The sequence below is a fragment of the Bufo gargarizans genome, chromosome 6 (assembly GCF_014858855.1).
Source record: "Bufo gargarizans isolate SCDJY-AF-19 chromosome 6, ASM1485885v1, whole genome shotgun sequence".
NCBI lineage: Eukaryota > Metazoa > Chordata > Amphibia > Anura > Bufonidae > Bufo > Bufo gargarizans.
Genome location: NC_058085.1, coordinates 349,082,651 through 349,097,429, shown reverse-complemented (window position 1 = coordinate 349,097,429; position 14,779 = coordinate 349,082,651). Strand labels below are relative to the sequence as shown.

Sequence of the window (14,779 nt, the reverse complement as noted above, 5' to 3'; positions counted from 1 at the left end):
CAAACCCTCCCATGCAATATGAAACATAAAGTATGACTTCCCAGATTTCTGATGAGTTAACAATTTTTTAAAATTTTTTATAGAAAAAAAAGAATTATAGCCACACTCTGCTTTACCTGCTTTATCTGACTTTAATGTCAGAAAAAGTGGAATACGTGCTTCATAAATATGACTCTTATTCTGACCACCATATTTTTTCCAAAAACTCACATAATACATTTAGGCTACTTTCACACCAGTGTTTTCCCTTTCTGCTTCTGACATCTGTCATAGGGTCTCAATAGCGGGGGATAACGCTTGCGTTTTGTCCCCATTCATTGTCAATAGGGCAAAACTAAACTGAAGAGAACGGAATATTGTGTTCCCATGACGCACACAAAAGCGCTGCAAGCTGCGTTTTTGAGTGCATCCTGGGATGCAGAGCAAGACTACACAATGTAAGTGAATGGAGACGGATCCGTTTATTCTGACACAAAAGAAAACAGATCCGTCCCCCATTGACTTACAATGGTTTTAGAGACAGATCCGTCATTGATAATACAACTGGATTCATTCATAACGGATGCAGACGGTTGTATTATCATGACAGAAGTGTTTTTGCTGATCCATGAAGGATCCAGCAAAAAAGCTGGTGTGAAAGTAGCCTAATGAATGTCCTGCTTCCATTCCATTACAAAGTTGGCTGTCTGTGGCCACCACTAGGGGGAGCTCAGATCATAGGATTTAATACAGTTACAATGAACACTGTAGAATTTCAAATGCAGTGAATATACCAATGGGAGAAGAAGTTTAGTGCAGGGCCCCCCTCCTTCTGAGCTTCATAGCAGTCCCATGGTCTGTCTCTATGGTAGGTACATCACTGATGGTCAGCCATGTTCACAGCTGCATCCTTTTCTTCCTTGTAGCTGGGGCAGGATTCTATCAACCTTTCATTCTTCATTGAACAAGATATTAAAGTAAAGGACCTGAAACCAGCCATAATGAAGATCTACGATTACTACGAGACTGGTAAGATGTGTATATAAAACGGTGGAAAGAATTAGCCAGTGGTTAAGTAGTCATGGTCAGCAGTGTGGTTGCATTGGAGTTGGTGCCTGCACAGAGCAATATTCATTCCTCTGCCTAGAACAGAGCAAAGAGACTGCACATGTGGATAGGGAAATTAATTAAAATAAAAATAAAATAAATAAAAATTAACCAATATCAATTGGAGAGAGGTCCCATAGCAGAGAATCATGCTTCACGTCACCCAGCACTGTAACAGTCCATTGTCATAAATTTAGGCCCCGGCACCCAGGCAGAGGAGAGAGGTCCCGTAACAGAGAATCTGGCTTCATGTCAGCAGAGAATCAGTCTTCATATCATAGCAGAGAATCATGCTTCACGTCACCCAACATTGGAACAGTCCATTGTCAGATATTTAGGCCCAGGCACCCAGGCAGAGGAGAGAGGCCCCGTAACAGAGAATCTGGCTTCATGTCAGCAGAGAATCAGTCTTCATATCATAGCAGAGAATCATGCTTCATGTCACCCAGCACTATAACAGTCCATTGTCATAAATTTAGGCCCCGGCACCCAGGCAGAGGAGAGAGGTCCCGTAACAGAGAATCTGGCTTCATGTCAGCAGAGAATCAGTCTTCATATCATAGCAGAGAATCATGCTTCACGTCACCCAACATTGGAACAGTCCATTGTCAGATATTTAGGCCCAGGCAACCAGGCAGAGGAGAGAGGTCCCGTAACAGAGAATCTGGCTTCATGTCAGCAGAGAATCAGTCTTCATATCATAGCAGAGAATCATGCTTCACGTCACCCAACACTGGAACAGTCCATTGTCAGATATTTAGACCCAGGCAGAGGAGAGAGGTCCGGTAACAAAGAATCTGGCTTTATGTCAGCAGAGAGTCAGTCTTCATATCATAGCAGAGAATCAAGCTTCACGTCACCCAACACTGGAACAGTCCATTGTCAGATATTTAGGCCCAGGCACTCAGGCAGAGGAGAGAGGTCCCGTAACAGAGAATCTGGCTTCATATCAGCAGAGAATCAGTCTTCATATCATAGCAGAGAATCATGCTTCACGTCACCCAGCACTATAACAGTCCATTGTCATAAATTTAGCCCCCGGCACCCAGGCAGAGGAGAGAGGTCCCGCAACAGAGAATCTGGCTTCATGTCAGCAGAGAATCAGTCTTCATATCATAGCAGAGAATCATGCTTCACGTCACCCAGCACTATAACAGTCCATTGTCAGATATTTAGGCCCAGGCACCCAGGCAGAGGAGAGAGGTCCCGTAACAGAGAATCTGGCTTTATGTCAGCAGAGAATCAGTCTTCATATCATAGCAGAGAATCATGCTTCATGTCACCCAACATTGGAACAGTCCATTGTCAGATATTAAGGCCCAGGCAACCAGGCAGAGGAGAGAGGTCCCGTAACAGAGAATCTGGCTTCATGTCAGCAGAGAATCAGTCTTCATATCATAGCAGAGAATCATGCTTCACGTCACCCAACACTGGAACAGTCCATTGTCAGATATTTAGGCCCAGGCACCCAGGCAGAGGAGAGAGGTCCCGTAACAGAGAATCTGGCTTCATGTCAGCAGAGAATCAGTCTTCATATCATAGCAGAGAATCATGCTTCACGTCACCCAGCACTATAACAGTCCATTGTCATAAATTTAGGCCCCGGCACCCAGGCAGAGGAGAGAGGTCCCGTAACAGAGAATCTGACTTCATGTCAGCAGAGAATCAGTTTTCATATCATAGCAGAGAATCATGCTTCACGTCACCCAACATTGGAACAGTCCATTGTCAGATATTTAGACCCAGGTAACCAGGCAGAGGAGAGAGGTCCCGTAACAGAGAATCTGGCTTCATGTCAGCAGAGAATCAGTCTTCATATCATAGCAGAGAATCATGCTTCACGTCACCCAGCACTATAACAGTCCATTGTCATAAATTTAGGCCCCGGCACCCAGGCAGAGGAGAGAGGTCCCGTAACAGAGAATCTGGCTTCATGTCAGCAGAGAATCAGTCTTCATATCATAGCAGAGAATCATGCTTCACGTCACCCAGCACTATAACAGTCCATTGTCATAAATTTAGGCCCCGGCACCCAGGCAGAGGAGAGAGGTCCCGTAACAGAGAATCTGGCTTCATGTCAGCAGAGAATCAGTCTTCATATCATAGCAGAGAATCAGGCTTCACGTCACCCTACACTGGAACAGTCCATTGTCAGAAATTTAGGCCCAGGCATCCAGGCAGAGGAGAGAGGTCCCGTAACAGAGAATCTGGCTTCATGTCAGCAGAGAATCAGTCTTCATATCATAGCAGAGAATCATGCTTCACGTCACCCAGCACTATAACAGTCCATTGTCATAAATTTAGGCCCCGGCACCCAGGCAGAGGAGAGAGGTCCCGTAACAGAGAATCTGGCTTCATGTCAGCAGAGAATCAGTCTTCATATCATAGCAGAGAATCAGGCTTCACGTCACCCAACACTGGAACAGTCCATTGTCAGATATTTAGGCCCAGGCACCCAGGCAGAGGAGAGAGGTCCCGTAACAGAGAATCTGGCTTCATGTCAGCAGAGAATCAGTCTGCATGTCATAGCAGAGAATCAGGCTTCACCTTCACCCAACACTGGAACAGTCCATTGTCAGATATTTAGGCCCCGGCACCCAGACAGAGGAGAGGTTCATTCAACTTTGGGTTGCCCCGCAATATAATGGTAAAATGAAAATAAAAATAGGATTGAATTAGGAAGTGCCCTGGAGTACAATAATATATGGTTAAGGGGAGGTAGTTAATGTCTAATCTGCACAAGGGATGGACAGGTCCCGTGGGATCCATGCCTGGTTCATTTTTATGAATGTCAGCTTGTCCACATTGGCTGTAGACAGGCAGCTGCGTTTGTCTGTAATGACGCCTCCTGCCATGCTGAATACACGTTCAGACAAAACGCTGGCTGCCGGGCAGGCCAGCACCTCCAAGGCATAAAAGGCTAGCTCTGGCCACGTGGACAATTTAGAGACCCAGAAGTTGAATGGGGCCGAACCATCAGTCAGTACGTGGAGGGGTGTGCACACGTACTGTTCCACCATGTTAGTGAAATGTTGCCTCCTGCTAACACGTTGCGTATCAGGTGGTGGTGCAGTTAGCTGTGGCGTGTTGACAAAAGTTTTCCACATCTCTGCCATGCTAACCCTGCCCTCAGAGGAGCTGGCCGTGACACAGCTGCCTTGGCGACCTCTTGCTCCTCCTCTGCCTTGGCCTTGGGCTTCCACTTGTTCCCCTGTGACATTTGGGAATGCTCTCAGTAGCGCGTCTACCAACGTGCGCTTGTACTCGCGCATCTTCCTATCACGCTCCAGTGCAGGAAGTAAGGTGGGCACATTGTCTTTGTAGCGTGGATCCAGCAGGGTGGCAACCCAGTAGTCCGCACAGGTTAAAATGTGGGCAACTCTGCTGTCGTTGCGCAGGCACTGCAGCATGTAGTCGCTCATGTGTGCCAGGCTGCCCAGGGGTAAGGACAAGCTGTCCTCTGTGGGAGGCGTATCGTCATCGTCCTGCCTTTCCCCCCAGCCACGCACCAGTGATGGACCCGAGCTGCGTTGGGTGCCACCCCGCTGTGACCATGCTTCATCCTCATCCTCCTCCACCTCCTCCTCATCCTCGTCCTCCTCGTCCTCCAGTAGTGGGCCCTGGCTGGCCACATTTGTACCTGGCCTCTGCTGTTGCAAAAAACCTCCCTCTGAGTCACTTCGAAGAGACTGGCCTGAAAGTGCTAAAAATGACCCCTCTTCCTCCTCCTCCTCCTCCTCCTGGGCCACCTCCTCTTCCATCATCGCCCTAAGTGTTTTCTCAAGGAGACATAGAAGTGGTATTGTAACGCTGATAACGGTGTCATCGCCACTGGCCATGTTGGTGGAGTACTCAAAACAGCGCAACAGGGCACACAGGTCTCGCATGGAGGCCCAGTCATTGGTGGTGAAGTGGTGCTGTTCTGTAGTGCGACTGACCCGTGCGTGCTGCAGCTGAAACTCCACTATGGCCTGCTGCTGCTCGCACAGTCTGTCCAGCATGTGCAAGGTGGAGTTCCACCTGGTGGGCACGTCGCATATGAGGCGGTGAGCAGGAAGGCCGAAGTTACGCTGTAGCGCAGACAGGCGAGCAGCAGCAGGATGTGAACGCCGGAAGCGCGAACAGACGGCCCGCACTTTATGCAGCAGCTCTGACATGTCGGGGTAGTTGTGAATGAACTTCTGCACCACCAAATTCAGCACATGCGCCAAGCAAGGGATGTGCGTCAAATTGGCTAGTCCCAGAGCTGCAACGAGATTTCGCCCATTATCACACACCACCAGGCCGGGCTTGAGGCTCACCGGCAGCAACCACTCGTCGGTCTGTTGTTCAATACCCCGCCACAACTCCTGTGCGGTGTGGGGCCTGTCCCCCAAACATATGAGTTTCAGAATGGCCTGCTGACGTTTACCCCGGGCTGTGCTGAAGTTGGTGGTGAAGGTGTGTGGCTGACTGGATGAGCAGGTGGAAGAAGAGGAGGAGGAAGCCGAGAAGGAGGAGGTGGCAACAGGAGGCAAAGAATGTTGCCCTGCGATCCTTGGCAGCGGAAGGACGTGCGCCAAACAGCTCTCCGCCTGGGGCCCAGCTGCCACTACATTTACCCAGTGTGCAGTTAGGGAGATATAGCGTCCCTGGCCGTGCTTACTGGTCCACGTATCTGTGGTTAGGTGGACCTTGCTACAGATGGCGTTGCGCAGTGCACACTTGATTTTATCGGATACTTGGTTGTGCAGGGAAGGCACGGCTCTCTTGGAGAAGTAGTGCCGGCTGGGAACAACATACTGTGGGACAGCAAGCGACATGAGCTGTTTGAAGCTGTCTGTGTCCACCAGCCTAAATTACAGCATTTCATAGGCCAGTAGTTTAGAAATGCTGGCATTCAGGGCCAGGGATCGAGGGTGGCTAGGTGGGAATTTACGCTTTCTATCAAATGTTTGTGAGATGGAGAGCTGAACGCTGGCGTGTGACATGGTTGAGACGCTTGGTGACGGAGGTGGTGGTGGTGGTGTTGGTGGTACATCCCCTGTTTGCTGGACGGCAGGTGCCAACGTTCCTCCAGAGGCGGAGGAAGAGGCCGAGGCGGCAGCAGCAGAATAGGCCGAGGCGGCAGCAGCAGAAGAGGTAGCAGGGGGAGCCTGAGTGACTTCCTTGGTTTTAAGGTGTTTACTCCACTGCAGTTCATGCTTTGCATGCAGGTGCCTGGTCATGCAGGTTGTGCTCAGGTTCAGAACGTTAATGCCTCGCTTCAGGCTCTGATGGCACAGCGTGCAAACCACTCGGGTCTTGTCGTCAGCACATTGTTTGAAGAATTGCCATGCCAGGGAACTCCTTGAAGCTGCCTTTGGGGTGCTCGGTCCCAGATGGCGGCGGTCAGTAGCAGGCGGAGTCTCTTGGCGGCGGGTGTTCTGCTTTTGCCCACTGCTCCCTCTTTTGCTACGCTGTTGGCTCGGTCTCACCACTGCCTCTTCCTCCGAACTGTGAAAGTCAGTGGCACGACCTTCATTCCATGTGGGGTCTAGGACCTCATCGTCCCCTGCATCGTCTTCCACCCAGTCTTGATCCCTGACCTCCTGTTCAGTCTGCACACTGCAGAAAGACGCAGCAGTTGGCACCTGTGTTTCGTCATCATCAGAGACATGCTGAGGTGGTATTCCCATGTCCTCATCATCAGGAAACATAAGTGGTTGTGCGTCAGTGCATTCTATGTCTTTCACCGCTGGGGAAGGGCTAGGTGGATGCCCTTGGGAAACCCTGCCAGCGGAGTCTTCAAACAGCATAAGAGACTGCTGCATAACTTGAGGCTGAGACAGTTTCCCTGGTATGCATGGGGGTGATGTGACAGACTGATGGGGTTGGTTTTTAGGCGCCATCTGTGCGCTTTCTGCAGAAGACTGGGTGGGAGATAATGTGAACGTGCTGGATCCACTGTCGGCCACCCAATTGACTAATGCCTGTACCTGCTCAGGCCTTACCATCCTTAGAACGGCATTGGGCCCCACCATATATCGCTGTAAATTCTGGCGGCTACTGGGACCTGAGGTAGTTGGTACACTAGGACGTGTGGATGTGGCAGAACGGCCACGTCCTCTCCCAGCACCAGAGGGTCCACTAACACCACCACGACCATGTCCACGTCCGCGTCCCTTACTAGATGTTTTTCTCATTGTTATGGTTCACCACAACAACAAATATATTATTTGGCCCAATGTATTGTATTCAAATTCAGCGGGATATAAATTTGAGGCCTAGTATTTAGGCGCTGGGTGACCGGTATGGATTTACTAACAGAATTAGACTTGGAAATGCACAGTAGCGTGTGTGTGAAGTTATTCTGAATGACCCTATGTGCACCTTGAATATTATATACCCTTTTTGGGATAGATTTCAAATAGCTCTGATATAGCAGAAACCACTAAATTATGAAATTGCTAAATTGGGAATTGTACTTCAACCCAGAACAAAAAATGTGCTTTGACGGACACTAAATAACTTTCCCAGCTACAACAGGACAGCGGTAACGAGAGATTTAGCGGGATATAAATTTGAGGCCTAGTATTTAGGCGCTGGGTGACCGGTATGGATTTAGTGACAGAATTAGACTTGGAAATGCACAGAAGCGTGTGTGTGAAGTTATTCTGAATGACCCTATGTGCACCTTGAATATTATATACCCTTTTTGGGATAGATTTCAAATAGCTCTGATATAGCAGAAACCACTAAATTATGAAATTGCTAAATTGGGAATTGTACTTCAACCCAGAACAAAAAATGTGCTTTGACGGACACTAAATAACTTTCCCAGCTACAACAGGACAGCGGTAACGAGAGATTTAGCGGGATATAAATTTGAGGCCTAGTATTTAGGCGCTGGGTGACAGGTATGGGTTTAGTGACAGAATTAGACTTGGAAATACACAGTAGCGGGTGTGTGTGAAGTTATTCTGAATGACCCAATGTGCACCTTGAATATTATATACCCTTTTAGGGATAGATTTCAAATAGCTCTGATATAGCAGAAACCACTAAATTATGAAATTGCTAAATTGGGAATTGTATTTCAACCCAGAACAAAAAATGTGCTTTGACGGACACTAAATAACTTTCCCAGCTACAACAGGACAGCGGTAACGAGAGATTTAGCGGGATATAAATTTGAGGCCTAGTATTTAGGCGCTGGGTGACCGGTATGGATTTAGTGACAGAATTAGACTTGGAAATGCACAGAAGCGTGTGTGTGAAGTTATTCTGAATGACCCTATGTGCACCTTGAATATTATATACCCTTTTTGGGATAGATTTCAAATAGCTCTGATATAGCAGAAACCACTAAATTATGAAATTGCTAAATTGGGAATTGTACTTCAACCCAGAACAAAAAATGTGCTTTGACGGACACTAAATATCTTGCCCAGCAACAACAGTACAGCGGTAACGAGAGATTTAGCAGGATATAAATTTGAGGCCTAGTATTTAGGCGCTGGGTGACAGGTATGGGTTTAGTGACAGAATTAGACTTGGAAATACACAGTAGCGGGTGTGTGTGAAGTTATTCTGAATGACCCAATGTGCACCTTGAATATTATATACCCTTTTAGGGATAGATTTCAAATAGCTCTGATATAGCAGAAACCACTAAATTATGAAATTGCTAAATTGGGAATTGTATTTCAACCCAGAACAAAAAATGTGCTTTGACGGACACTAAATAACTTTCCCAGCTACAACAGGACAGCGGTAACGAGAGATTTAGCAGGATATAAATTTGAGGCCTAGTATTTAGGCGCTGGGTGACAGGTATGGGTTTAGTGACAGAATTAGACTTGGAAATACACAGTAGCGGGTGTGTGTGAAGTTATTCTGAATGACCCAATGTGCACCTTGAATATTATATACCCTTTTAGGGATAGATTTCAAATAGCTCTGATATAGCAGAAACCACTAAATTATGAAATTGCTAAATTGGGAATTGTATTTCAACCCAGAACAAAAAATGTGCTTTGACGGACACTAAATAACTTTCCCAGCTACAACAGGACAGCGGTAACGAGAGATTTAGCGGGATATAAATTTGAGGCCTAGTATTTAGGCGCTGGGTGACCGGTATGGATTTAGTGACAGAATTAGACTTGGAAATGCACAGAAGCGTGTGTGTGAAGTTATTCTGAATGACCCTATGTGCACCTTGAATATTATATACCCTTTTAGGGATAGATTTCAAATAGCTCTGATATAGCAGAAACCACTAAATTATGAAATTGCTAAATTGGGAATTGTATTTCAACCCAGAACAAAAAATGTGCTTTGACGGACACTAAATAACTTTCCCAGCTACAACAGGACAGCGTTAACGAGAGATTTAGCGGGATATAAATTTGAGGCCTAGTATTTAGGCGCTGGGTGACAGGTATGGGTTTAGTGACAGAATTAGACTTGGAAATACACAGTAGCGGGTGTGTGTGAAGTTATTCTGAATGACCCAATGTGCACCTTGAATATTATATACCCTTTTAGGGATAGATTTCAAATAGCTCTGGTTAAATGCACTTGGTGTCACAGCTTGACCAACCACACTACTGAGGGTTAAATGCACTTGGTGACGGGCGCAGCTTGCCCCTGATGTAGTATATGGCCAAAAAATGAACAGACTATTGCTGGTTAAATGCACTTGGTGTGACAGCTTCACCCTGATGTAGGCTTTAGCCAAAAAACAACCACACCATTGAGGGTTAAATGCACTTGGTGACAGGCGCAGCTTGCCCCTGATTTAGTATATGGCCAAAAAATGAACAGACTATTGCTGGTTAAATGCACTTGGTGTGACAGCTTCACCCTGATGTAGGCTTTAGCCAAAAAACAACCACACCATTGAGGGTTAAATGCACTTGGTGACAGGCGCAGCTTGCCCCTGATTTAGTATATGGCCAAAAAATGAACAGACTATTGCTGGTTAAATGCACTTGGTGTGACAGCTTCACCCTGATGTAGGCTTTAGCCAAAAAACAACCACACCATTGAGGGTTATATGCACTTGGTCGCAGCTTGGATGCACTTGGTCGCAGCACCGCACAAGACACAAAATGGCCGCCGATCACCCCATAAAAATGTGACTGACAAACGGTCTGGGCAGCCTAAAAACAGTGAGCAATTGAGGATCAGCAGCTCAATGATCCACAGCTGCAGATCGATCAGTTAATCAAGTCCTTTGGAGGAGTTAATCTGCCTAATCTCGCCCTACTGTCGCAGCTGCAACCTCTCCCTACGCTAATCAGAGCAGAGTGACGGGGCGGCGCTATGTGACTCCAGCTTAAATAGAGGCTGGGTCACATGGTGCTCTGGCCAATCACAGCCATGCCAATAGTAGGCATGGCTGTGACGGCCTCTTGGGGCAAGTAGTATGACGCTTGTTGATTGGCTGCTTTGCAGCCTTTCAAAAAGCGCCAAGAAAGCGTCACAAAAGCGCCAAGAAAGCGACGAACACCGAACCCGAACCCGGACTTTTACGAAAATGTCCGGGTTCGGGTCCGTGTCACGGACACCCCAAAATTCGGTACGAACCCGAACTATACAGTTCGAGTTCGCTCATCCCTATTGGTGGTACATCCCCTGTTTGCTGGGCGGCAGGTGCCAACGTTCCTCCAGAGGCGGAGGAAGAGGCCGAGGTGGCAGCAGCAGAAGAGGCCGAGGCGGCAGCAGCAGAAGAGGCCGAGGCGGCAGCAGCAGAAGAGGTAGCAGGGGGAGCCTGAGTGACTTCCTTGGTTTTAAGGTGTTTACTCCACTGCAGTTCATGCTTTGCATGCAGGTGCCTGGTCATGCAGGTTGTGCTAAGGTTCAGAATGTTAATGCCTCGCTTCAGGCTCTGATGGCACAGCGTGCAAACCACTCGGGTCTTGTCGTCAGCACATTGTTTGAAGAAGTGCCATGCCAGGGAACTCCTTGAAGCTGACTTTGGGGTGCTCGGTCCCAGATGGCGGCGGTCAGTAGCAGGCGGAGTCTCTTGGCGGCGGGTGTTCTGCTTTTGCCCACTGCTCCCTCTTTTGCTACGCTGTTGGCTCGGTCTCACCACTGCCTCTTCCTCCGAACTGTGAAAGTCAGTGGCACGACCTTCATTCCATGTGAGGTCTAGGACCTCATCGTCCCCTGCATCGTCTTCCACCCAGTCTTCATCCCTGACCTCCTGTTCAGTCTGCACACTGCAGAAAGACGCAGCAGTTGGCACCTGTGTTTCGTCATCATCAGAGACGTGCTGAGGTGGTATTCCCATGTCCTCATCATCAGGAAACATAAGTGGTTGTGCGTCAGTGCATTCTATGTCTTCCACCGCTGGGGAAGGGCTAGGTGGATGCCCTTGGGAAACCCTGCCAGCAGAGTCTTCAAACAGCATAAGAGACTGCTGCATACCTTGAGGCTCAGACAGTTTCCCTGATATGCATGGGGGTGATGTGACAGACTGATGGGGTTGGTTTTCAGGCTCCATCTGTGCGCTTTCTGCAGAAACTGGGTGGGAGATAATGTGAACGTGCTGGATCCACTGTCGGCCACCCAATTGACTAATGCCTGTACCTGCTCAGGCCTTACCATCCTTAGAACGGCATTGGGCCTCACCAAATATCGCTGTAAATTCTGGCGGCTACTGGGACCTGAGGTAGTTGGTACACTAGGACGTGTGGATGTGGCAGAACGGCCACGTCCTCTCCCAGCACCAGAGGGTCCACTAACACCACCACGACCATGTCCACGTCTGCGTCCCTTACTAGATGTTTTCCTCATTGTTATCGTTCACCACAACAACAAAAATATTATTTGGCCCAATGTATTGAATTCAAATTCAGGCCTTTTTTACAGACACCTAACACTATCTGCCTATCTATTTAGGTACCGTATTACACTAATACAGGCACAGCAGTAACCACAGATTTAGCTGACTATGAATTTGAGGCCTAGTATTTAGGCACTGGGTGACAGGTGTACGTTTACGGACAGTATTAGATTGGGATATGCACAGTAGCGTGTGTGTCAAGTTATTGAGAATGACCCTATCAGCACCTTGATTCTGATATACCCTTTTAGGGATGGATTTAAAGTAGGCCTGATACAGCAGAAACCACTAATTTAGAGAATTGCTAAATTGGGAATTGTATTTCAACCCAGAACAAAAACTGTGCTTTGACGGACACTAAATAACTTGCCCAGCCACAGCAATAACCACAGATTTAGCTGACTATAAATTTGAGACCTATTATTTAGGCGCTGGGCGACAGGTGTACGTTTATGGACAGAATTAGACTGGGATATGCACAGTAGCGTGTGTGTCAAGTTATTGAGAATGACCCTATCAGCACCTTGATTCTGATATACCCTTTTAGGGATGGATTTAAAGTAGGCCTGATACAGCAGAAACCACTAATTTAGAGAATTGCTAAATTGGGAATTGTATTTCAACCCAGAACAAAAACTGTGCTTTGACGGACACTAAATAACTTGCCCAGCCACAGCGATAACCACAGATTTAGCTGACTATAAATTTGAGGCCTAGTATTTAGGCGCTGGGTGACAGGTATACGTTTACAGTCAGAATTAGACTGGGATATGGCCAAAAAATAACCACACTATTGATGGTTAAATGCACTTGGTGTGACAGCTTGACCCTGATGTAGGATATAGCCAAAAACAACCACACTATTGAGGGTTAAATGCACTTGGTGACAGCTTGCCCCTGATGTAGTATATGGCCAAAAAATAACCACACTATTGATGGTTAAATGCACTTGGTGTGACAGCTTCACCCTGATGTAGGATATAGCCAAAAAACAACCACACTATTGAGGGTTAAATGCACTTGGTGACAGCTTGCCCCTGATGTAGTATATGGCCAAAAAATAACCACATTATTGATGGTTAAATGCACTTGGTGTGACAGCTTCATCCTGATGTAGGATATAGCTAAAAAATAGCCACACTATTGATGGTTAAATGTACTTGGTTGCAGCTTGTGCTGGCGCACCACAAGACACAAAATGGCCGCCGATCACCCCAGAAAAAAGTGAATGAAAAACTCTCTGGGCAGCCTAAAAACAGTGAGCAATTGAATAGCAGCAGTTCAATCATCCACAGCTGCAGATCGATCACTGAATGAAGTCTTTTGGAGGAGTTAATCACTGCCTAATATCGCCATAACGTCGCAGCTGCAACCTCTCCCTATACTGATCAGAGCAGAGTGACGGGCGGCGCTACGTGACTCCAGCTTAAATAGAGGCTGGGTCACATGCTGCACTGGCCAATCACAGCCATGCCAATAGTAGGCATGGCTGTGATGGCCTCTTGGGGCAAGTAGTATGACGCTTGTTGATTGGCTGCTTTGCAGCCTTTTTTAAAAAGCGCCAAGAAAGCGACGAACACCGAACTCAAACCCGGACTTTTACGAAAATGTCCGGGTTCGGGTCCGTGTCACGGACACCCCAAAATTCGGTACGAACCCGAACTATACAGTTCGGGTTCGCTCATACCTAGAAAATACATAAACTTTTAGCAGAAATAATAAGTACAAGACAATGTACACTACTCACAAAAAGTTATGAATATTTGGCTTGTGGGTGAAATTTTAGGATGAACCTAAAATGCACTCTAACCTTTACAGTTGACCTTCCCTAAACATTTGAATACACATGTCCAACTGTTCAATGTTTCAGTACTTTTTGCACAACTTGCTGTTCTCTAACAAGGAGCTAATGGTAAAGTTCACAACATGTGTTTGATCCATGAATCCTGGTTCAATTAGAATTGGTATTTAAACAGTCCTCCTCATCATGCTGTTTACATTTTGTCATCATGAGACCAAGACAGCACCTAACAATTGATCAACAGTACCTCATCATTGCGAGGCTTCAAGCAGGATGTTCTCAGACAGAAGTGGCCACTGAGCTTAGGGTACTTTCACACTAGCGTTTTTCTTTTCCGGCACTGAGTTCCTTCCTAGGGGCTCAATACCGGAAAATAACTGATCAGTTTTATCCCCATGCATTCTGAATGGAGAGAAATCCGTTCAGGGTGCATCAGGATGTCTTCAGTTCAGTCACTGAACAGCGTTTTGGACGGAGGAAATACCGCAGCATGCTGTATTATCTCCGTCCAAGACTCCGGATCAGTTGCTGGAATGCCGGATCCAACATTAATTTACATTAAAGTGTATTAGTGCCGGATCCGGCATTAAAAATAGCGCAATCCCGGATCCGTCCTTCTGGTCTGCGCAGACCGGTAAAAATGTGAAAAAATATATAACAGATCCGTTTCTCCAGATGACATCAAGAGAGACGGATCCGTTCTTGCAATGCATTTCTAAGACGGATCTGCATCCAGATCCGTCTACAAATGCTGTCCGTTTGCATGCAGATTGCTGGATCATCATGCCGGCGACAGAACTGCTTGCCGGATCACTCTGCCGCAAGTGTGAAAGTAGCCTTAGGCCTCTTTCACACGGGCGTCATATTTTTGGCCCGGATAAGAGGCGGGTGCGTTGCGGGAACACCCGTGATTTTTCTGAGCGAGGGTAAACATTGTATTGCGTTTTGCACTCGCGTGAAAAAAATCGCGCCCGTTTGGTACCCGAACTTCTTCACAGAAGTTCGGGTTTGGGATCAGTGTTCCGTAGATTGTATTATTTTCCCTTATAACATGGTTATAAGGGAAAATAATAGCA

At 47.1% G+C, this 14,779-nt stretch overlaps 1 protein-coding gene across 6 annotated transcripts in view; it reads left to right on the top strand.

Moving 5' to 3' along the window:
- LOC122940143 (alpha-2-macroglobulin-like) overlaps window positions 1–14,779 on the top strand; it is a 201,401-nt gene that overhangs the window by 166,085 nt on the left and 20,537 nt on the right. For all 6 annotated transcript variants that reach the window (XM_044296537.1, XM_044296538.1, XM_044296535.1 and 3 more), the window contains one exon: window positions 906–1,008. In XM_044296537.1, coding sequence (XP_044152472.1) covers window positions 906–1,008 — 103 coding nt within the window. The remainder of the gene's footprint in view (window positions 1–905; window positions 1,009–14,779) is intronic.